Source organism: Macrobrachium rosenbergii, chromosome 13 (assembly GCF_040412425.1).
Source record: "Macrobrachium rosenbergii isolate ZJJX-2024 chromosome 13, ASM4041242v1, whole genome shotgun sequence".
In the NCBI taxonomy this organism is placed as follows: domain Eukaryota; kingdom Metazoa; phylum Arthropoda; class Malacostraca; order Decapoda; family Palaemonidae; genus Macrobrachium; species Macrobrachium rosenbergii.
Window position 1 is genome coordinate 10,480,224 of NC_089753.1, and position 25,872 is coordinate 10,506,095.

Sequence of the window (25,872 nt, forward strand, 5' to 3'; positions counted from 1 at the left end):
TCGGCGAGATAAAAACCTATTCTCGTCGTTTTAACTAAAACTATGGTAGGTTATCTCCTCACCCTGACTAAAACTAAAGTTTGATACTGACCTGAGTAAATTATGGCATCTTTAACGTTTACCGTGCTACTTTGAACTGGCGGTTGCGTTTGTTTACTTTTTACTAGGAGGCAGCCATTTGCCTACGTGACGTCACTCGTCTAGTTCCGCTGCTCTCGGTAGACTATTTCCAAAACAAACCTTACCTTTCCTTTAATAACTCCATAAGTGTTTGATTTTGTTGAAGCAACATAGTTACGATATCTTTATTGGACATATCCTCTTCAGCGTCCGCCTTACGAGTCCGTTTTCTCGACGTGCACTTTGATTGACCCGGCGTTATTGTTGCTTCTTCTTCATTTTCGCTTGACTCGCTCAATCTATGCACCTCCGCAATAGTTAATATTTTCTTAGCCATCTTCCAGATGCAAAAAGGAGCACTATTAGTGCGAGAATGAAATCCTGAACTAAAAATTAGCAGGGTGGGAGGCAAAGTAAGCGATCATTTATCAAACAAACATGCCCCCTACACCTCATGCATATATTGTGAGGATCTACCGAAGCTTTCGGTAGCCTCACCTTACACTCATTCACACAACATACTCTGAAGCTAGCATAACTAGATCCAGACATTATCCAAAGAGCAATCAAAAGCAAATTCCACAAAAGCGTATGCCAATCCACAATCCAAAGTCAAAAACCAAAAGTCAAATAGAATACTTAAGTGGAAAATAACGAGTTTACGAAATCCAAAGACGGAGGTACTGAAAACAGATGTTGACAGTACCGGCGACAGAGAAAATCTGAATAGAAAATGGGAATGGTTCCTGATACCCGCCTCCCAGCGGCGGGAATGGGTACTAACCACCTTGCCCCACTGCGTGTGCCGCGAGTTTTTGGAATTCTGTCGGACTTCGGAGAATACAGCTATATATATATCTGACAGGTAAGTCGCATGAACAAAATAATGTTTTTGTTACACAAAAGTTTTGTTCACACACAACCAATTAATCATATACATGCTTCAACTTAACGACCTCATCTAATTAGATTTTGTTACTTATCAATGCATCCTAGTCCAGCAAAATAAAAGCACTTCTTACTTAACTGAACAATTCAGTAAGTGAGCTAGACACAGCAGATCCTGAAAAGAACGCAACCAATTCTGTAGTTGCCTGACTAACCCCGTAACTGTGGCTTTTCTTATACCAGGGTAACTAACCCATCAGGACCTGCTCTGCACCTTTCTCCCACTCACTTGAACAGTTAGCATGCATTTACCTGCCTTATAAAGACACTGCACATGACATCAAAATGAGATCTTTTATGTCTTAGGTAATATCCACTGCATAATAACCTGGCTGAGCTATGCTTTGGGTACATTTTGTTGAGCTAAATTTTCTCTTTTTATAAATAAATCAAACCATTGCCAGATTTTTCTTTAATAATGAACATCAAGTTCATTAATTTGAAGAATAATTATTTTGTTTGCAGACCTTGTAAAGGGAATTAATTTTAAAAAGTGCAACACAGTAAATTTGTTGACTACACATCTATACACACACATTTCCTTTCTTTTCTTTAAAAATGAGTTTTTAACTTATAGTACTGTTGTTCTTAATTATCAATAAAAATCACATACACACAGATGTAATAAAGTATAATCTTAATATAAATACTAACAGATATATATTTACATATAAAGTGTATACAAAATTCACATGTTCATAAACATAAACAATACATCTACAAATTAAAAACAAAAGTGACGATGTAAAACCTAGCGATGTTCTTGTACTCTTATGATTTCTGATTTACTCAAACTTAAACTTGATATTGAACATCTGTTGTTAAGTGGAAAGTTCATGCATTAAAAAGTTAGTTTACTGTGTAACAAATTATAATAAATATTAAAATTACAAATATTACAATAATAAAATATACTACATACAACAAACTCAGATATAAAGCCAGACACACATTTTATATAATGTTTTATAGTACATTTTTTTACAAAGTTCTTAAATGATGAATGCCTTGAAATGAATTATCTGTTACATTAGGAGTGGGCGGAATTACAAAATATGTACAGTATCTTTATAAGGTTACAATTGCTGGAAGGAGGAAAGTTGAAATGAGCTTTGTAGATGTTCAGAATCCATCCGCAAATTCCCATGTACACACGATCCATTATCGTCATCCGCTCTACTTACTTACATCCATTCCCCTTTTACAATAATTCCTGTTCTATTAAGGAATATTTCAGTAATGACAATTTTTGCAGAGGGTCTTGCAAGCTGCAAAGACTTTAATGATAGATCAAAAAATAATAATAATTAAAACACCATATGCACTACATGTGAGCATGTTTGCCTTTGCTGATTTTATACAAAGTAGCTGCCATTTTGTACTTGTAATCTGGTATCGTCACATGAAAAATCTAATGAACATTTCAACCAAATCTGTGTGTGTGTGCATGTAGGCAGGGCTTATCAATGATTTTTTATTTCATAGCGCATATAAAAATTTATGAAATCCCCACACCACACGAAACACCTATAAGGCACTTGAGCTTAAACTACCATGTATCATAGGTTGAAGCATTGAGTAAATATGCAATGAACTACTGATGGACTAATCACATATTATTATGGGATTTTAACTTCATCACAACTTGGAGTAAAATAATAATAAACAACATGAGAGAGAGAGAGAGATAGAGAACCACATTAATACAATTGCTTAAGGAAGTGCCATTTACATACAACTGACAGATGAACTGAGACCATATATATTCGAAATCAATTATTTTTACCACAACATTTACCTGTCATTAACAGCATAGTGAAAATCACGTGAATATCCTCAGTTCATTTGTCAGTTGTGTGAAAATTGCACTTCCAAAAGCAATCATACATATCTCCCTGTCTGTTTACTCCCAGCTCCCTCTCCTTTACATTATGTATTATTATTTTACTCCAAGTGTTGAGAAGTTAATATCTTTTAATAAAATTAGACTGGGTGTGTATACTAAAATATTGTGCACTGCATACTTACTCAATGCTTCATCCAATGATATACTGTATAACAGCCAAAGCTTATGTAGCTTACAATAGGTTTTGGATGGTGAAGTGATTTTTGTCAATTTCTTTTTGTGCCATACTGAATACATAATAATAATAACCTTTATTAGAATTTTAATGTGAATATACTCAAATACAGTACAAAAGGTAACAAATTGCTCATAATAAAATCAGAAGACAAACACACAAACACTCACATGCAATGCATAAGGTACTTTTTCATATTTTATCATTCCCACCTGCATTGTTGCATTCACTAATAAATCTAACAGCTTAAAAGACCCTCTGAAAACTAACAATGAAATAATGCTACATAACAAGAAAGGCAACAAAGAATGAGACAAATTTTTACACAATAGCTGCACTAGTCCTCGGCATCCTCTAGTCTATACTACCAAGCATTGTGTCTTTGTTGCTTATTGAGAAGCCAGACCCCCGACTGTTTATTAACGTAGTTTGTTTCATCACAGCTCCATTAATCATACATATGCTTGACTTGCTATTTACATATGTAGCTAAAGTGCCGAATGACCCAGTGTGTTTCATGTATACTGGTAGAATCCAGTAGACCACCTATTAAGAGAAAAGTTATATGGTACATAATAAGGCCATAACCCATGGTTTACAAAGCAAAGTGTTTGTAACAGGTAAGTCTTTCAGATCTGGAAAGGAAGTATACTTACAATCATCATGAGACACAGAAATCAATATACCTGTAAGTTTACATCTCTTGAAAATGCCCTGAACAAAAAGTGAAGGTGAACTGCGATGAAACAATTGATGAATCCCAAGCTTCCTCCCCAAAGGTAAAACATGACCTACCACAACTACCAGTCCCCACAAATACAAGTCCAACTATCTATGAGAAACCTCCCTTAAATATATAGCAATAACGGTAGATAGGATCAATGGGTACCTGCACACAAAATAAAAAATTCATAATTGTCCATAAAAGAAACAGAAGTACAAAGTACTTTGACTATGTCTGCTCACACTAACATGTTTTGCTTTACCATCCATCACATTAAAGAATGCACTAAAAATTACCTTCTTCAGTCAATACAAAAATGTGTTCTTTATGACTTGTTTGTTCCATTGGCCAACAGAGAGGAACAGTCTGGAGATGTTGTTCCTAAGTCTCTGATCCTTTGCATATAGTGCAGGTACCTCTCACTATACTGTACAGAACACAGGAAGTCCTCTTCATTACAGTACTGGTGACAAATATCAAGGAATGAATGATGATGGTTGCTGTGAAGTGGTCCTGACTTGCTAGTTGTTTGATTCTTTACTACAAAGTCAAGAGCAAATGATTTAAAATTATGACCATCCTCTAACAAGTGACCTTACCAGAATGAGCGTGAATCTCACTGACCTGTTGCAAAGATACAACCACCATAAAACACCAGTCTTTGGTATAAGGTCCTACAAAGAAACTTCCAGAAATACTCATAAGGAGGCTTTGCAAGACTGCTAAGGATGAGGAAGATTTGAGCATACCAGGATGCACTTCCTTTTCCATGGGCTGAATGAGCCTCTTCAACTCATAAAGTTCAAAAATACAAAAGACAGCATATATATACAGTATATCCCTTGATGGTTGAGATAGATAACTTTCTGAAGTGATACAGAAGAGAAGGAAGTTAGCAACTATGGCATAGCATTGGTTCCACATGGCCTGACAGAAGTTTTTAGTAGTCTTACAAAACCTTGCATTGGTTGCACCAGCTTCTTCGAAAAACACACTTTCTCCAAAGTCATCAAGGTCCTGCTATCATCAAAGGTCCTTTAGAACATCATCTAAGGCAATAACTGCCAGTTTTCTGGTAGGGTCACTGGGGACCATGACCTCAAGAGTTGCAATTGAAGTGACTACAATCTGAACTAGTTTCTCCAGTGATATAAGATTCTCAATCAGGGATTGTCACAATTTAGACAAAGGATTTAGACTTTGCAAGAACTGTGCTAACCAGCATGAAAATCTGATCCTGTCTTCTGACAGGCAAGATAGTTTTGCTTCCACATTGATGATCATACCCAGGAAAGTAGCTCTCACTGAAGGTACTGAAATAAAATTTGACATTTAGGCAAACTTGACATAACAGGATCAGTTGTCTTATCAATTCTGCTACTCTACTGCCATCACTAGCCAGCTGTTGCAGTATCTCCAAAGTATGATAGAGTTCAATGCTCCAAACTGCTACTGGTGCCAAAGTTCATGTAAGGAACTGTACAGCAGTTATCATCAAATATTCTAAACAGACTGTTGCCAGCTGCCAAGCCAGAACTAGAATACAGTAGTTTGGTACTGTATAAGTACTCTGTGTCAAATCATATACTGTATTCATTTTCCAATGATTACAAGCCTGCTCCCCAAGTAAGTCTGCAACCAACACTGAAACAGGCTTTCTTTATAATACGATAATTCAGCACATGACTAGGAATTTGCTTACTTATTATGTCAAAAAATACCAAATTTTTACAATAATTTTAATTTTCCCTAAATATGAAAACCAGAGCCTTTTATGTTCAATTATTCCCAGTGAAAGCTGGAAACAATTGTTGAAGCTTGGCAACAATGTGTCTGCTTGGTAGTAGGCAGTTAAGTAGAGCAGCAATGACCCCTCACATTTCAGTAACCTGTCACCTCTTCCTACTGCAAGGAGAGGTTATGCTAAGTTGTCTGAGGAAGGGTTATGATAAAAGGCTCTAGTCTACATATCTAAGCAAAATACAAATTATCTTTAAAATCTGATATCTGATCATATGAGAATACAAACTATCACCTATTATATGGAACACTTACATCTGAGGTGGGAGGATCATTGCATGGAACTGAGTAGCAAGGTTCCACGAACTGAAGAGCATGCAGGGCTATAAACCCATGCTACATCCCATATGACTCAGCTTCTAGCAAAAGGTTGGAGGGACAGTCAAAGATTTACTTGGAACTGTCAGATTCACGGTCATGTATATGAGCAAGGGAAGGCATGCTCCTGTAACCTCCTGTACAGCCTGGCATATGGATGCATAAGCTAACAGGGCCCTGTGCGAGAATTTAGTTTCCTATACTCTGGGAAAGGTCTAGGAATTCTGTTTTCCTATTAGAGAACAGGAAGAAAAGGTTGGCTGGTATCAACTGGGGATAAATAATAACATTCTACACCACCTCCACACCCTTGTTACAGGAGCTGAGAAACTACATGGTAGTTGAGCAACCACTATGGGGCCAAGGATAAAGCATCCAGATGCCTACAGGTATTCTCTTGTAGAAAGAGGAAAGAAGTCAGCAGTCATGATCCTGCCCTTGTTAACTAAAATCCAAGTTTCTCTGGATCCTACCCTCTTACCCAAAACCAAAGTTTCTGTGAAAAGAGTTATGAATAACTCCAAAATCTGCATGCTAAAAACAACTTGACCCAGGTCTTTCCATCATATATTACTGTAAATTTCATTAAAAGGATGCAAGTCACAAGGGGAGGCACCAGCTCACCTTCTAGTTGGTCAGCATTTAGGTAGGAAACAGTAGGGATACACTGACTATGCAATTCCAAAACCCCTCAAACCTCATAGCAAGGGAATGAGGTGCATTAGTTGTAAGGCATAAAGAAAGAAGTCATGACACATCATCCAGTGCTCTAGTCGAGCAAAGGAAATCAAGAGGAACATACAGAAAACTCAAGTAAAATCCAAAAATTACAAGAAGAGAGCACTCTTTTCTTCCAGAATATGAATGGAAGAAAATATCCAGAAGTCTACAGAAGAGTCATGTGGGCTGGCATCAACTTAAAGGGAAGAAAGCCTAACTGGATGCTGTCATAGGGAGGCCATGCTATGCAAGGTGACAACAAAAACACTATTTCTTGGTCCAGGATGGAAATGTCAAAGCTTCCCTCTCCAAAGAGAAACTGTTACCTTTAACTACCACATGAAAGCAAAGTTTCCCCAGATCGTTTGGATGGGAGTTTGATAATCATAAGAAGGGAAGGTAAGCATGTGAATGATTTCTTCCTGCTCAGAGAAGGCAATGAGAATGAGTCACTTAGAAGGTGAGAGGTAATGGCAGTGTTGTGCTTCTGCAATTCCCTCTTGAGGATCTAAACAGATTCCCTTAAGGCAAGAGTGAGGTGTACGGTAACAGAGTCGGCAAGAAACAGCACAAAATGCTAATTCCTATACATGATACCCAGAACTTTTATCTTTGATCTTAATTTTCCAAACCATCACTACTGTCCTCCCTGGTCAAAGTGGCTTTCTTGGTAGGTACTTTGCATTACTTGGTGTGTTCTCTGCCATGTTGAGCATTTTTTCTGTCATTTCATTCATTTTTGCATGGTTATTGATGATTATCCTTATATACATATAGGCATTTTAATTTCATTTCTATAATTATTGCTGAATTCATTTTTTAAGTATAGCATATTTTTATTGATTCTAAGATTAAATGGGCTGGAGATGTTGAGCCAAATCGTGGACCTGTGTGTTCTACTCCTTGCCAGTGTTTTGTGATGTACTGCAATATTTGCAGACTGCACGGTAACATTAGAGACCTACTTGCCTCAAATGAGCATTCACTTGAGCTCCTCATTCTAGACTTCAAGAAACCATTATTTCTTAAATTTGATGCAATTCCTAGGGCAAGGGGAATGATATTGAATAATAGGAATGAGTACCCAACACCTAATACGCCCCATAGCAGGGCAGTGCCGTCAGTGCATCTCATGCGGTGCACTGCAGGCATTACTTAAGGTTCTTTGCAGCGTCCCTTCGGCCCCTAACTGCAACACATTTCATTCCTTTTACTGTACCTCCTTTCATATTCTCTTACTTTCATCTTATTTTCCTCCCTCTCCTAACAATTGATTCATAGTGTAACTGCGATGTTTTCCTCCTGTTAACCTTTGAAACCTTTTTACTGTCCATTTCCGTTTCAGCGCTGAATGACCTTTGGCATAAATTCTTTATTCTATTCCAGCTTCTAATATAAGACATGTTATGAATATGGTTACTCTGAGATCAAAATCATTAAAGTTTGTGGCAAGTATAACAGCTATTTGTATTCCATCCATCACAATCCAGACTTAGATGATATGATTCTTTGACTTCATATCATCATGGCTAATAAAGAGAAGATGAAGATGTGTTCATTGCCAGTTTCAGTGGTCACCATAGGAAGTTGTTGAATTATGCTTCTCCTACCAGCTGCTGCAACCTAAGACCTTCTGACTCTAATTTTGATGCGTCTTTAAGTAATTTACAAATGAGGCCATACACAAATCTGGTAATTGGTTGGATTTAGTATTCATTGATTCCCCTGTTGTTATAACCAGTATTGTTGGTCCTCCAGTTGAGAGACTTCTGATTTACAGATAAGGTTCATTTCCCATTCTCACCAATAGGTAGCACTAACTGGATTGTTTTATATCAGACATCTCTTGATCACAGGGAGCAATTGAGTACCCTGCTATGGATTTTGCTGGTTTTTCTTCTTTGACGCATATAACTGAAAAAAGTAACTTGGGAAATTTCACACCCCATCTTCACTTTCATAGACAGTGTAATTGCTGGATTATATTTTGGTACTGCATGTCACAATTTGCTGTATTTTGAAATAGACAATTATATTTTTTTAATTCAATTTATTTTGGGACTAACAGAAACTATGATAAAAGGTGATAAAAAAACGTGCTATCCAACAGCAGACAATGAGATAAAAATTAAATGATAAAACCAGATAAGCAACAATATTGGAGATAACATAGTATGCTCACTTCTCCCATCACATCAAGGTTTTATCAAATAAAGTAGTACTGATACTTAGCTGAACCTTATGGTGTTGCCACTCATCCAAACACAAAGCTAAATGAAATTTGTTAGTTTTCAGAAAGTAATATTAGGTTTGCAGAATGCACTTATCTTGAATAACAGGTTACCACTGATGAGACTCATGCATTCCTAGGCTCCCTACACGGCGTGGGCTCAGACATGCTGCTTGCTCAAGCTGGCTGTCTTGATCTCTGAGTCTGTGCATCCACACACTAAGACCAGTTTTCTGGCTTGGCTACTGCCATGCACATGCCTGGGTGTTGTTTTATAGCTTCAGTTCTATTTCTCACATATCTAAATTTTAGAGTTCCTCTCTTTTGAGAATCTGGCCTTCTGGTCGTCTGAAAAGACTAGATGTTACAGGCAGATCAGGGTCCCCTTTGCCTAGGATTCATGGATTCTTAGATTCCTAGTTTCTTACTTGGTCGTTCACAGCTTGCTTTCAGAGCCTTGACTTGGAGAGCAGAGGTGAAGAAGGAGGGTGAAGTGGAGAGAATATAACACAAGTACAGGAATATTGGAAGATTGAGTCCTTATCCAAACAACACTTTCCAGTATTGATGTTGCTGTTTTTTAAGCTTTTGTCCCTCTTTATGAGTAGGCATCTTAGCCTTCCAATAATTTCTCTCTTCTCAATGATTTGCTTCATTAGTCTGGGTTTAATCTCAACTTGGTGTCTACCAGAAAGAAGAGAGCATTCTCAGTATCAGGTTCAGGAATTAGCATTTTTTGCTGTTTCTTGCAGACTGTTACCATACACCTCACTCTTGCCTTAAGGGAATCTTTTTAGATCCTCAAGAGGCAATTGCAGAAGCACAACACTGCCATTACCTCTCGCCTTCTTAGTGACTCATTCTCATTGCCTGGTTCAAGCGGGAAGAAATCATTCACATGCTTACCTTCCCTTCTTATGATAATCAAACTCCCAATCAAAGGATCTGGGAAACTTTGCTTTCATGTGGTAGTTAAAGGTAACAGTTTCTCTTTGAAAGGGAAGCTTTGACATTTCCACCCTGGACCAGGAAATAGTGTTTCTGTTGTCATCTTGCATGGCATGGCCTCCCCTATGGCAGCTTCCAGTTGGGCTTTCTTCCCTTTGAGTCAATGCCAGCCCACATGACTCTTCTGCAGACTTCTGGATATTTTCTTCCATTCATATTCTGGAAGAAAAGAGTGCTCTCTTCTTGTAATTTTTGGATTTTACATGAGTTTTCTGTATGTTCCTCTTGATTTCCTTTGCTCGACTCAAGTACTAAATGATCTGTCATGACTTCTTTCTTTATACCTTACAACTAATGCACCTCATTCCCTTGCTAAGAGGTTTGAGAGGTTTTGGATTGCTGCATAAAAACGAGACTAGATGACTTGATTGCTCTGTCAACAGAGGGAGAACTCTGCTGTTTGGTCCAGAGGGAACACTGGATCCAGCTTCCCCCTTTAAGTAAATGCGTTGGGACTGAGGTTTTATCCAAATGGACTACCACAGTCTAGAAATTAATAGGGTCAAGCAGTACTGAGGCCATATGAGAACTGCCTTAACTCTTTAATGTAGAAGTGAAGGTTCAGTTCTTTTTGGGGACCGAGTCCCGGAAAACTTCCCGGTTCCTCATGCAGGCTCCCCTAACCTAGATCTAAGGGCCTAAGAAGAATACTAGAACTAGGCTCAGCAGAAGAAGGGATTCCTTTTCACAATGTCATGTTCTGACAGCCACTACTGACAGTCTGACTAAAAACCTTGGCTAAGACAAAACACAGAGGTGTCCGACTGTGTTTCCCTGTCCCAGTAAGATTGTTGTCAGGAACCTTTGAGCCCCTTTCTTCAAAGGCGATGAAGAAGCCAGTCAACAAGTAAAGACTGAAGTTACGCCCAGAAAAAGGAAAGTCAAATGCAGGAAGAGGAGGACTCGGGAGAGGCCCTGAAGTGTAACAGAGAGGCTGAAGTACAGACCCCCGATTGGAAAGCCCAGTCCAAAAAGATGGGACAAAAAAGCTCTCTGGAGTCCGGACAAGGGTAGGAAGAATGCTTCCTGTATATCCACACGCTTCCATCCAATCGTCCTGGGGAATGGATGATAGAACTGTCTGGTTTGTCTCCCTCTTGAACTGATCTACTGTCTAAGAGAGAAAAGAGAAACTGTGGCCATGCAGCTCACTGTCAGGAGCTGCGTACCAGAAAATACAGTAGTGTCGAGTGCTCAGAAACTGGTGTAGGCACGGCATCGTTTGGGAGCGATGGTCTGTTGCGACTGTGTGATTCCTCACAGTGTAAGAGAACAAAAGAGATCTCCTTCTAGTAGAAGGAGAATACAGAGACGAAAGTGGAAATTCTAAAAACTAAAGCTGTCCAAGTCCACATATAACAGGACACAGAAACAATCCGAGGCAATGACTCCTGCTAAACACTTGGGAGTGTCTGTCTTCTTAGCCAGGGCTCCTGCTTGGAAAAGAATTGGCGTCAGGTGAACAGGGACTGGTGCCAGCACTAGACTGGCGCTGGCACTAGAAAAACCAAGTGTGTTCTTAGGGAGAAAGCTGGCGCTGAGAACTAAAAGAGGGCCGAGCCTCTGGCTTTGGGTGCTCTGACACTAGACACTCAGGCACTAGATGCTCGGAGGACGGTGTAACAGGCCCAAAATATTACTGTGTAACAGGCCCAAAATATTACTAGGTTCTAATGAATGGGCTCCAACAAAGGAACATAGGTATAGATGAAACCAATGTAGCAAACCGAAGAGGTGGTGCCTGTCATCCCAAGTCTGTTGTTTGATGACTGACAGCTGGTGCCAAACGGACAGCTGGCGTCAAATGGACAGGTGGACGAGTGGACATGGGTGTTTGCGCAAATCTGGGAGCTCGGACACTGGGCGTCGAACACCGGGTGCTCAGACACTGGGAGCTTGGATAATGGCGATCGGCTACTGTGCACTCGAACACTGGACACTCAGACGCCACTGTTCACTCGGACACTAACTTGCGTTCTTGGAACTTAACGCTTGAAACTTCACTCAGAACTTGAGTGCCTGGAACTGACATTGTCCAGATTGGAAGAGCGTTGACGTCAATTACTGGCGCACCACAATGGCAGAGAAAAACACTAAAAGCTCTACTGGCGCCACTAGTCTACACTGGGATCTAACTATCCATACTGGGATCCCGAAAATTAGAGGCAAGGAAAGCACGTCCCTATATAGATGCCTTTTCAATGACTGCCCATCGAGACCTGAGGACAACAGGCTTGACTGAAGGGAAACTATCTGGTGGCAAACCCCCTCGGACTCCCATGGACTTCAGTATGCCTCCTCCCTGGTGCATGGGAGTCTGACAGGGACTGGGTTTAAGAGATCCGAGGGGCCGGACAGTCATCTCCTTCACTACACATCCAGTAAGACGCCTTCCCGTGGCTGTCTGTCGATACCTGGGACCCCACCGACCTCCCTTAGACTTCCATTATGCCTCCTCCCTAGTGCATGGGAGTCTGACAGTGACCTCAGTAGGCACCCCTCCACTGCACTACACTTTATTATTACAAGGTTAACACAAGGTTGACATCTGCTAAAAGACACAAGACTGGCAAAAGTATGGAAAAGAAGCAAGGGAGCCAGGCGCATGAGCAAATGGACAAGGAAGGCTTGTAGAAGGAGGGAATTGGTGCCAGGTGGTCCACTGGTGCCGAGCGCATGGGTGTGCAGCTCGGGAGCTGTGGGCACTTCTGGGTGGTCATAGCATGAGCTGGAGCCAGGATGAAATCTCTGTATTTTACTTTTCTCTCCTTACTACTTTCTGCCTTAACACTTTCAGTTCTTCTGCAAGGGAAAGTGTGAAGATTGTTGAAATATTATTTAGCGGTGGCTTACAAGAAGCATAAGTCAGGTAAATAAATAATTGTAAAAGCTACAGGCCTAATGAAATGAGATGATACCCAAGAATTACTTTCAAGGTGATTATCGGCAGCTTGTGCAATGCCTAATGCCTGGTAAGCAAATCATAAATTGCAAAAGTTATGGCCTAATGGAAAACATAACATACAACAATTTACTTTTAAGGAAAACTTGTTATCGGCGTCTCGGTAGAAGCCTATGGCCGATAAACAAATCATAAATTGCAAAAGTTAAGACCTAATAAAAAGGCGTAACATACAACAATTTACTTCTATAATGGAATGTTGTAACATACGAGAATTACTTTTAGGGCAAAACTATTATTAGCGGGTCGCCAGGGGCCTAATGTTCAGTAAACAAATCATAATTTGTAAAAGTTATGGCCTAATGAAAAGACATACATAAAACAATTTATTTTTAGAATGGAATGTAACATCCGAGAATTACTTTTAAGGCAAAACTATCATCGGCAGCTCGGTAAACAAATTATAATTTGTAAAAGTTATGGCCTAATGAAAAGGTGTAGCATACAACAATTTTTTCTATAATGGAATGTAACATCCAAGAATTACCTTTAAAGCAAAACTATTATCAGTGGCTTGGCAGCAGCCTAATGTTCAGTAAACAAACCTTAATTGTAAAAGTTATGGCCTTAATGAGAAGGCATAACATACAACAATTTACTGTTTATAATGGAGTTCATAACATCCGAGAATTACTTTTTGGGCAAAACTATTATCGGCGGCTTGCCAGTAACCTGACCAGCAATCAAACCATAAATGCAAATGTTGATGTTTACTGGTGCTTGTAGATGACTGAATCAACGTAACATAAACAAAATAAGAAAAAATTCGTCCTAAAAGATTTCACCTTGAAAGCTACAATATACACATTCCGATGGTTTATTTAGGTATTCTATACCGAAATCTGGTAATATAGCCGGAAAAATGAAAAAGCTGCTGCCAGACCAGGTGTTGACACCACAAACGGCAGGAAACGAATGACATCTGTCTACTATGTCGTTCCTAATAATCCTGTAAGTGGGGCAGGCTAATCACCTACACAAACTATCGAAGTGCTAACCACGAAATTTTGAATCTAAGCTGCCGTTCATAGTGGAAACTATAGTTATGTAATTACTTGGTAAGTTACTTGTATAAAAATAAGTTTTAGAATGTAGTCTCTAGATTAGTTGATAGATATACCTGTTCAGACAAGAAATTAAGAAATCTATCAATACACATCTGATATCATTCCCGAAATACTTCACACACATGTATTCTAAAGGTCCAACATCTGATAGGTCTTATCTTCTTACCTATCTCAGTAAAGGAGAAAGCAACTAGAAAAGAAAGAGATCACAGTCTTGATCAATTCCACTGTCCTTATCAGTAAGATCTCATCAATACTGGAAGTGAAAGTTGTTTAGCATAGCTAAGAACCATCGTTCAAAATTCCATGAACATAAAAGTTCTTGAATATTAAGGAGGAGATCAGTCGTCTGAAAACGATTGCTCTTGTATACCGTTATTGGTATTAAATCCAATCTGGCAGTAGAAACTGATAAGTAGGTAAAATAGGCATGCTCAGTCACTTCACGTTGCCAAAGAAGACGAACTTTGTACCCATACAAGGACATACACTCTGGTGAGGAACTTGTCTGACATACACCCCTCATCCAGGAATGTGTCCGACTGACGTCTAAGTTGAGCATGCTACTGCAACCCCATTCATCAGCACTGTATACAGAGAAGATGATAGGATAACCCTAGGGGATGTCCTATGATAAGATGATCTATGCAGATATGAGCTAAGTACTCTATTGTCAACTTGTGCACTGTCAACAGACTAGTACTGTCAATGGAATGTGCATCGTCAACAGAGTCCTGAGATGTGACCTAGTACTGTTCAATGGAAATGCCTCCCCATTTTTTTGACTAAGGAATCATCATTTATACAACAGAGGAGACGTTCCTACGTTGAGGAGATCCCTGTGATGACATATATTTCAGAAATTATGCTACTCAAATCGTTCAAGAAGAAATATGGCCCCAAACGGCAGTTGAAGGTTTTTGATGATGATAAGAACACGCCTCCCCATTAAAAGTAAGGTTTTTTTTTGACTAAGGAATCATCATTTATACAATAAATGTATAAAATATTTTGAATTTTTATCACAACCCAGCATTCAGTCTGACTACCACCTTTATTGATCAGTATCAAAATATACTGGGCTATACAGGCAGTCCCTGGTTATCAGTGGGAGTTCCATTCCCGATGGTGTGACGATAACCAAAAATCACTGATAATTGAAAATAAGTGATAATAGCGCCGAAATCCCTGCTTATCGGTGCTGATATCTGCACTGATAACTAGGGATCGGCACCGCTCTTACGTGGGGATCGGCGCTGATAACTATAGATCGGCACATATTGGCGCAGAAAATCCAGTTATTGTCGTTGCTAGACAAGTGCTGTAAAACTGGGTAGCCGATAACCAAGGGCGTCAATAACTGGGGACTGCCAATAAATTGTTTGTGCATTTTACTTAAATCAACACTGTACTAATGAATTTTTAAAATACTCAGCACCACAGCTTTTTTCATTTTAACCGAACTAAATACATTTTTTCCAATGATATCTGGCTTTTTCAAGAACATGTTTTACTTGAGTTATTTGGAATGAAAAGTGAGACTGTTTACAGCAAATAATCTTACCATGGATCGTAATTTCAAATTCCGCTGAAGTTCTTCATGACGCAAGTCTAAATATCTATACTGTAGTCTCAAATTTTCTTTTGGCTGCAAGAAAAAAAAAGTTTTTATTTTTTTTTACAAAACTATCTACTCCAAGAGGAACATCACAGCATAAAGGTGAATTAAAGTAAATATATATACAGGTACATAACTGGCCTTAATACTAATTCACTTATACCAAAGAGAAACAGCAAAGATAAAACAAAAAATGCTAGACCATAATTACGCAAGTAGGATATAGAATATTTCCACATTAGCTGAACTTTTGAAAAAGTGAAAAAAGGAGTCTCAATCAGCACCAAATAATAAAACAGGCAAAAGACTGTCAATTCGTGGGAGAGAGCTCTCCATATTGGCAATATTAAACATTAGGAAATTCATTCAATATTACTAGTCTCACTGAACTACTTTACTGGATACAAGCTCTGAATTTATCTAGCAACTATACTTTCATTTCTACTCACTAACGAACAATTACAATTAATGTTAAGTTCTCAGTCACCTTACCTTATTGTATGAGCGTATAATAAATGGAAGATCTCTCTGAACTTTACTTAAAACCTCATATCTGTGAGCTAAAATTTCTATCTCTCCTGTCAGCATATTCTACAAAAAGTAAAAACAATCATATTGTTAAAAAATAAAGACAATAACATCAAATTTTACAAATACAGGTACAGACAACTAAATTCTTAAAATGCAACAATATTTGAAAGGACACTGAATGTAAGATCTCTACTAGCAACTTACCAAATTCATCAAAACTTAAAAGATATTTGTATTTTTCTTAGATACACATGCAAGAGCCTTTTAGATAGGTGCATTTTTCAGCATGAGCTGGAGACAACCATTCAACTTGGTAACAAGGTGGTTAACTGGTGGTTATGGGAAGATGGGTACTCTCAGTCACCAGCCACCTACAAGCACTATTCTTTGGGCATCAGGGACAAAATGGGGTATTGAGGTGGGAAAGTCATTTGATTTGTATACCTAGGAAAATGGTAAATTTTCATAAATTCATTACCTGGATACTTACCTACTATTAAAGATAGCTATATCTTCATGGCAGCAGGGGCAATCATTATTCCAAAATAAAGATTGCTTGGCTGACCTGGATGACAATTTCGTTCACCTGTTCTCACCAAGTGTGTCTCAAATGTTTTAGTTCTTGTCAGAATTCGTCTTGACAGCCCACTAAGTTGTGGGGAAGCTGGTAGAGTTGTACTTTAACAGTAGATAAGTATCTAAATAATAAATTTTATCATGAAAATTTACATTAACAGGGATGACTCTTACCTACCATTAAAGATAGCTGACATCCACTTTGAGAAAAGGATGGTGGGTTTGCAGCTAAGCAGCAATCAGCTCAGCCAAGCATACTAAAGGGTTCTTACATGAAACCTAAAACATTCTTACCTCAACCAGGATCCTTCCTGTATATTACTGCTGCCAGAGGGTGGATCCCTCTCAGGGAGTAAGGCTATCTGGTATTACAAAGCTAAGAGCAGCCTTGTGGAGAAAGCCATCGCTGCAGCTGTGATAAGTGATAATGAGACTCCTGTGCCTCAGTATGTCCAACAGTTCTACAAATGACAGTCAAAACTAAAAGAATACCGAAAGATTCAAATGTATGCTCTTATGCAAACAGGGTACCTTCATGCTCCCTAAAAATCAAGACCAGGAAAGAGACTACAAGGTTGCTCTTTTGTTTGGTTCAGGAAAAGATTGTGCTCCCTACAATTAAGAGACTAAGGTATTAACAATTTTTCAAGTGAAATTTCCATATCTTTAAGGTAATTCAAGGCAAAAACAGAATTACATCTCCATTGTAATGCATTAGCTATGTCCATCACACTTTTTTAAAAAGTACATGAAGTAGCAATAGCTCTTACATTATGAATAGATGCCTTCAGCAAAGATAATAAATCATGTTATAAGCTCTCCATGCACTAAACTGGCCTAATAGCAAGGAGAACATTGTAATTTTAGACACAAGTGTGTTAGGCTTCCAACTTCAATAAACAAATTATTAACTTTGCCTCTGATAAGCTTTAATCTATCCAAGTAAATCTTAACTGCCCTTACAGGGCATAAAAGAACCTCTTCCTCATTACCCACCAAGGAGGTCAAGTTCAAGACACTGTACTGACAACTCATGGAAGAAGTTTTGCCTTAATGTCATTCTTTCTCTGAAAAAAGGCAAAAATGAAAGTATAGCATCTCCATTGCAAGAAACGACATTTTCATAATAAAATTAAGTTTCATATATACTTACCAAGTAATTACAGTTAACATTCCTACTCGTGCAGCAACTTTTATTTAAAAATTCGCGGTAGCGCTTCTACTGTTTTGTGTAGGTGACAGACCCCACTACTGGAGCACACAGGAAACAACCTGGCAGGTAAACTTAATTTGTTTGTGTCCTTATATCCATAAAAGGGGAGGAGGGTGGGTCCAATTCTGTAATTACTTGTTAAGTACTGTATATATGAAACTTAATCTTATTACGAAAACATCATTTTCACATAAGTAACTTACCAAGTACTTACACAGCTGAATCCCACACTGATTGGAGGTGGGATACACGGACATATTCTATTCCCACATTAAAGCATGGTAAGGACTTTGAAATAGAAAAATTTTCCAACATTGATATAGTGCTTGTTGTTTCCTTATCTGGTAAGAGAGCTACTGCAGGTGAAAACTGCCTCTGGTTGGTGCTCATCTTAACCTGTAGTGGCATGGCAGTTGAGCTGTGGGTCACCTCTACCTAAGTGGGAGCTTTGCAGTGGAGGATAGGCCTGATGGCTACCAAGCATATAAAAGTGCCCTTGCCCTGGGTGCAGTACCAAATTTAAAAACAACCAGACAATGCTGTCACCTACTCTGAAAACACCACAACCCATCCACTAAGACTAGTGGGTACTCCAGGTACACTGTACCCCCAAGCTCCCCAAAAACTGAAAAACCCTACACCAAGGCAAAAGGATAGTAGGAGAAAAAGAGTGCTTTCTATGAATCCACCCAACGCCATGCCAGCCACCGATAACGGCCCCAGGGTACTGCAATTATCAAACACTGTTTCCACCTCCTTCAAATAGTGAGATGCAAAAATAAACCTGCATTGCAAGGTCGACTGAAGAATGGAAGTTAGGGACATATTGTGCCTCAAAGCCATAAAGGTAGATACTGCTCTGATGTCATAAGCTTTCACTTTAAAAGTTGGCAACATCGTCTTCCTAGATCAGTGAATGTACCTCTGAAATCAAGTCCCTCAAGAAGAATGACAAGGCATTCTTAGACAGAGGATGGGAAGGGTTCTTAACTGAAAACCAGAGGTTACTGGATGGATCTCTGATCTTTTCTGTCCTACTCAGATAGTACCTCAGAGCTCTGACCGGACAAAGTACTGACCGGACAAAGTACTCTCTCTTCTTCCTTGGAGCCACAGATGTTCATTAAATTCTTAATGGTAAAAGAATGAAGCCAGGGCTTGGACGGGTCCTTGTTCTTGGCCAAAAAACCTAGGGTAATGGAGCAAACTGCATCTCCTTGGGAAAAAACCTACCCTTTTTTTGATGGCTTGAATTTCACTAATGCATTTAGCAGTAGCTAAGGCAAAGAGGAAAAGTGTCTTGTGAGTGAGGTCCCTAAGAGAAGCGGAACGAAGAGGTTCAAAGGCAGGACCTGTCAGCCACTGCAAGACTACATCCAGGTTCCAAGAAACCAGATTGTCCTTCCTCTGTTTTGACGTATCAAAGGACTTGATCAGGTCGTTAATATCTGAATTTGACAAAAGATCCAGGCCTCTATATTTAAAAACTGAGCTATGCATAGCTTGATACCCCTTAATGGTGGAGGAAGACAAATTCCTAGAGTTCCTCAGATATAGGAGAAACTCAGCAATCTGCATTACAGATGTCGCAGAAGAAGAGACATTGTGACTGACACACCATCGATGGAAAACTGCCCACTTGTCCTGGTAGATGAGGCTAGAAGATTTACGCCTGTCATGTAATAGCCTCTGCAGCTCCCCTTGAAAAGCCTTTCGCTCTGACAAGCTTGCAGACAGTCTGGAGCCTGTCAGGGCAAGAATGGACAACCCTTGATGGTGTCTTCTGAAGTGGGGTTGTTTGAGTAAAGATTGTTTTTGGGGAAGGAGTCTTGGAAAATTTACCAATAACCAAAGAAGGTCTAAGAACCACTCCTTCAGGGGCCAAAATGGGGCTATGAGGGTCATAGTTGCATTGTGGTGAGCTTGAAATTTATCACCTCCCTGATCATGCTGAAGGGTGGAAAAGCATACAGACCCTGACTGGACCAGTCTTGCAGTGCGGCATCTGTTGCCTATGCAAGAGGATCTGGGGCTGGAGAGCAAAAGAGAGGAAGGCGATGGTTCTTGGAGGTGGCAAACAGGTCTAACTTCGGCTTGCCCCACCATTTACAAAGATCCTGACAGACTAGGGAATCTAGGGTCCATTCGGTGGGAAGGACCTGCTTCCGATGGCTCAGCTCGTCCGCCAAAACATTCAATTTCCCCTGGATAAACTGGGTGACCAGAGTTACTTGATTTTGATCTGCTCACAGGAGTAGATCTCTTGCTACCTGGCAGAGAGAAAAGGAATGAGTGCCGCCTAGTTTCCAGATATAAGCTAAGGCCATGGTATTGTCTGCATCCACTACAACTGTCTTGTTGCAGACCATGGTCGAGAAACACTGACGGCCTAGATGAACTGCTGTCAGTTCTCTGACATTTATATGTAGACTTCGTTGCTCAGGGGTCCACGTACCGGATACTTCCTGATTCCCCAGTAGGGTTTCCCAGCCTGTGTCCGAGCTGTCTCAATAAAAGTCTAGGTTGGGGCTCAGAGGATGAAGGGACTTCCCTTCTGACAGTCTTTCTTCGGACAGTCACCATTGCAGGTCTGATTTGATCTCCGGGGTGATCAGAAACACGTGAGTGTCCATCTGTGTTTTCCTGTCCCACTTGGCCTTTAGAAAGAATTGGAGAATTCTCATGTGCAGTCTGCCTAATCTGGCAAACATCTCTATGGATGCCAGAGTCCCAGGCAGGCTCATCCACTGTTGAGCCAAGCAAGACGAAAGGGCTAGAAACACTGTGGACCATCTGAGGGCAGCTGGAAATTCTCTTGGGAGACGGAAAATCCTGAAAAGTCAGAGTTGAGAGTCATCCTCAAATAGAGGATCTCTTGCAACGGGGTCAACTGAGACTTCAGGAGATTGATGAAAAGGCCCAGCTCCTTGGTAAGAAGAAGAATCATGTGTACGTCCTTCATACACTTCTGCTTTGATGGGGATCAAAGCAGCCAGTCGTCCAGACACAGACTGACGCTGATCCCTATTAAGTGGAGCCATTTTGAGATAAGAGCAATGACTCGAGTGAACGCTTGAGGGGCCATCAAAAGGCTGAAGCAAAGGGCCCAAAACTGATATACTTTGTCCTGAAAGACAAACCTTAAACACTTCCTGGAGTATGGATGGATCGGAATGTGGAAGTATGCGTCCTGCATATCTCAGGTTATCATCCAGTTGCCCTGGTGGCTGGATGAAAGGACTGAATGGTTGTCTTCATCTTGAATTTTCCCTTCTGGACAAAATGATTGAGGGCGCTTACATCGAGGACTGGTCTCCAGCCCCCTGATGTTTTCGGAAACACAAAGAGACAGTTGTAAAAACCCTCTGTGTCGGTGTTCTTTTTGGATGAGGGAGGAAACTTCCTCCAAAAGGGTTGCACTTCTCTCTGAGCTTCTTGAGTAAACTGAAAATGTGATGGGAGAAGTGACTAATGGGGGGGCTCTTCAGAAATGGGATGGCATAGCCCTCCTTCAGAACCTTGGTGATCCACAGCTCTGCTTCTCTAATCAGCCACTTTTCCTAAAACTCTAGGAGTCTGGCTCCTACCAGTTCATGAAGGACTTCCTACTCACTTTTTGGGCACTGTCTTGGTTGAGCCATTCTTAATGAACCTTGGCTGTGAATTGGACATTGGAACAGGTCCTAGACTCAGATCTGGGTCTACCTCAACGGAAGAGCTGCTGCTGGAGGGAAGAGGCCATCTTGGGTGCAAGTGCAGGTGAATCCTTGGGACTCTTGGAGGACTGGGTCAACAAATCTTGTGTTGATTTCTTCTGAAGGTTGGACTCAATTTCCCTAACTGTGTCCTGAGGAAAGAGGTCATATTGGTCCAGAGGCGAAAATAACAGGACCGATTTCTGCATCTGTGTGACTCCCTTAGTAGTAAAGGAGCACCAGAGCTCTCTCTTCTTAAGCACTCCAAAGGAATATAGAGCGGAAGCTCTAGAGAGCCATCTCTAATGGCCTTGTCCGAACAAGACAGGGCTCTCAGCCAGTCTGAGGCGATGTCTCCCGATAAATCCTGGGAGTCCTCTGTTTTCTTAGCCAGTGCTCCCACTGTCCAGCCAAGAAAACTAAGAACTTCAAAACCCTTGAATAAATCCTTGACAAGGTGGTTTAGTTCCACCAAAGAAAACATTATCTTTGCCGATGAGAACACAGACCGTTGAGAAGAGTTGATGAGTCCAGAGAAGTCCCCTTGGGAGGAGACAGCGACTCCCAAAGAAGTAGCTTCCCTGGTGATGTAAGATAAATACCTCCTACGAAATAAGCGAGAGGGAGGAAAGGCAAAAGGCGCTCTGCCTTGTTCCCTTTTAGCTGAAAGTCAATGTCCCATCTTCTTGAGAGACTTCTTGGAGGACGAAGAAAGTACTGTACCATCTTGGGGAGTCTAGTCCAGTCATCCAGTTGATTCCTCATCAAAAGGTCAGGCAGGCACCCGGGGCAAGACCGGAGACAGATGATAGCATCAAGGAGGAATTCTTGGAATCTTGACCGGGACAGCTTTCTTCAACAAGCTCATGATTTCAGCTAACAGTCACTTAATAGGGGCCAACAACGGCTCGTCTTGATCTACAGGTGAAGGCGACAGAGACAGTGGTCTCTGAGCAGACTTAAGAGGAGAAACACGCATGAGAGAGGGCACTTGGCACTCAGAGGTGGGTGTTGGGTACTGAAGATTTGGCGCCAGGCACTCAGGAGCTGGTGTCGGGTGCTCAGGAAGTGGAGCCTAGCACTTGGGAACTGGCACCGGGTGCTCAGGAAGATGAGCCAGATGTTTGGTCGCTGACGTTAGGCGCCTATGAGTGGATGCTGTGTGCTTGGGAGCCAGGTGAGGGCGCTCAGGTGAGAAGGCCTCTGGACTGTCCCATGTAGACAAAAGTGGATGCTGGACCAGGGCAGGGACAGAAGGGTCCACAGTGTAACTATAAGAAGGCTGTGGGCTGGTACTAGCCTTCTTATACCACTTAAAGGGAAGTGGATCTGAATGGCAACCAACATCACCTGAAGGGCGCTTAAGCTGTCGTGAAGAATCTAGGTATTATTTGTGGTGCCTCCTGTCCACGCCAGAATTGTTGGAACTAAAAGACAACTGATGCAACTCCAAAGAGATGCCTTTCCAATGGCTGTCTGCTGACACCTGGGATTGTGCAACAGGAGTGGCTGAGGGGGCGACTAACTGTGGGCCCCAATGGCCTCCCTTGGACTGCTGGTATGTCTTCTCCCAGGTTCAGGGGAGCAAGACAGTGACCTTGGTCTAGGAGAACCTTCAGGATGGGTAGCCACCTCCTCCAATTGCCCTGCACTCTCACTTGTCACTTTTTCTGCAAACACTATCCATTATAACTTTAAGTGACTCTCCTAACTCTGCCACTGTACTCACTATAGGGTTAATCTTCTTATCGAACCTAGATTCGAGACTGGCAATGGTATTAGGGTTGGAAGCAAGGGAGCCAGACACAGAGTAGGTGGATGAATAGTAGGAGGGCCAATAGCATGAGAAAAGCAAGAATGGGAGTAGAAGGAAGAGCAGGAGTAGCTTCTGAACTAGGTTTAGGAGTAGTTTCTAGGCTAAGTGAATGTCTCTCGGCTCTAGAGGCCGCTTTCCTCTTCCTATCACTCTCTAATTTATCTAAGTGAGATTTAAGCACCTTTCACTGTTTCTCATCCCATGAAGAATATCCATTACAAGTTTTCTCCCTGCTACATTCCTGCCCCCTACATTTACTGCAGATCGAATAAGGATCATAAGATTTTTTTAACCTAGCTTTATACCCTTCACTGCAATAGCAAAACTAGACATAATTCTGCTAAAACTAGGGAACTAATCCCAAAAAAGCTAATAAACTGACAAAAGCTTGTTGGCTACCAAAACAAAGTAACTGTACTTCACCAAAATCAGCAAAGAAAATTGAGTAAACCATAAAAAAAAGCTGCTGCAAATGGTGCCAATGCGTGCACCAGAGCTGGCAGAAACAAACTGAGTTTACTTGCCAGGTTGTTTCCCATGTGCTCCGATAGTGGGCAGGGCCTGTCACCTACACAAACAGGAGAAGCACTACCTGAATTTTTACAAAAAGTTGCCGTGCAAGTAGAAACTTTAGCTATGTAATTACTTGGTAAGTTGCTTATATGAAACCTTCATTTCATGAAAATGCCTGCACTTCACCTGCTCTTTTAGGCAGTTGCTAGAGCTACCAAAAAGTGTCTTCTTAATTAAATAGTTCAAAGAAACTGTTTCCAACAGTTGATGCGGGGATCTAAGCACTTCCATCTCTAAAGATCGGAAGACGTCCTTACGATCTGGATCATCATAGATGTCTATAGAACATGACAAAACACAAAGGAAAGTATTGACCTTATACCCTCTAACAGAAAAAATCAACAGCTTCTTAGCATATTGTAAGAAATGGAAAAACTGTACAGGTTGACCATCACTAATCCGGCACAAATTTCGGCTAGAGTAATTTCTAATGTTTCCGCAATAATTTTCAAATTTCCCGGTTGCTGTGCTAACTCGCTCGCCAGCCACTTTGATTTGGTGGCGCAGTGTGCTGCATCAACAAACTGGTAGCCTAAGCTACATTATACTGAACTCTATTCACATATTAACAGTACTATACAAATATCAACATAACAAATGTGCATCTTTTTCATGGATCTTTTAAAAAGTTATGCTTTACTGCATTGTTTCCAATTTCGTATATTCTCATATTGCTTTTGTATTATAAACTGCGATCAATGTTTTGTTTTGGGACTCGATATTGCAGCGTTTATTTCGCCGCATTTAACTAAGTTCAAAGCGCTTTTCTTGCTTCTAGTTAGCGCAAATGAATATGGATACTTTATTTATTTGGGACAAGGATGTTTTTCGTTATACGAAGTATTTTTAAGTCGAAATATAACAAATACGTCTCGTTGTGAAGTTAATCTAGCTATTTTTTTCGTTAATATATGACGTTCGCGGGAATTGCGGCTGGCCATTGTGGTGGCATGTTTGTTTTGTGTAAAAAAAAAAATCACGATTCCGTTCGCTGTTTTCTCCTGATTTCATCACAATACGAGTTTTACGTATTTATCTTTTATCGGCGTGAAAACAGTAGTAATTTGTATTCTTTCACGCCCAGTAGTTTTGATTAAAATACGTTCTCTCCAGTTTTACTTACGGTCGAGTTTCATCCATCTTGCCGATGCACGATAATTTATAGTCATTAGCAGCTTGCACATTGTTTTCTCAGCTTCACCTACAACTTGCAGCTTAAAGTTACTGTAGCAGTATATTTCCCTGCCGATCTTTTCTCCAAAGCGAATAAGGGTATAGTGTAAAAAATATATCGGTCCTATTGTACAGTACTTAACGTCATTTGCAACATAACTACAGTAATTGTGTATTACCGTATGATGGTTGAAATACAAGCAAAACAGTTGTTGTCCGATACGATTATTAGCAAAACAACAGTTTCCCGTTCAGTTGTTTATGGCCGTACGCAATTACGCAAGAGTATAACGTTACTAACAATACTTTTATCATTCTCTTTTACTTTTTTAACTAGCAGATGGAATAAAGAGATGGAGGAAAAGAAGTTGTTCTATTGTAAGTTGGTCTCTCTCGCTGCCTGCGCCTGCGTGAAATCTAAAAATATTTCCTAAATATTTTCGTATCAGTATTAATTGCTAACCCCATCGTAAACTCGAAATATCATAAGTCGAATTATCGTAACTCAAGCACTACCTGTATTTGATAATTGTCTTTTCTTTAATAACCAACTTGTACTGATTTATGAGATATTTTAATTTTAAGATGAGGTGCTTAGCTACTGGGTTTTGTGTATTCTAGCCTAATAAATGGCTAATCCGGCACCCTCCAGGTCCCAATGATGCCGGATTAGTGATGGTCAACCTGTATAATGTTAAC

General features: G+C 40.3%; 1 protein-coding gene across 6 annotated transcripts in view; it reads right to left on the minus strand.

Moving 5' to 3' along the window:
• Positions 1 to 25,872, minus strand: part of AspRS-m (aspartyl-tRNA synthetase, mitochondrial) — a 98,391-nt gene that overhangs the window by 44,925 nt on the left and 27,594 nt on the right. For all 6 annotated transcript variants that reach the window (XM_067114190.1, XM_067114192.1, XM_067114194.1 and 3 more), the window contains exons 4-5: positions 16,089 to 16,187; positions 15,543 to 15,626 (exon numbers count right to left, since the gene is read on the minus strand). In XM_067114190.1, the coding sequence (XP_066970291.1) occupies positions 15,543 to 15,626; positions 16,089 to 16,187 (183 nt within the window). The remainder of the gene's footprint in view (positions 1 to 15,542; positions 15,627 to 16,088; positions 16,188 to 25,872) is intronic.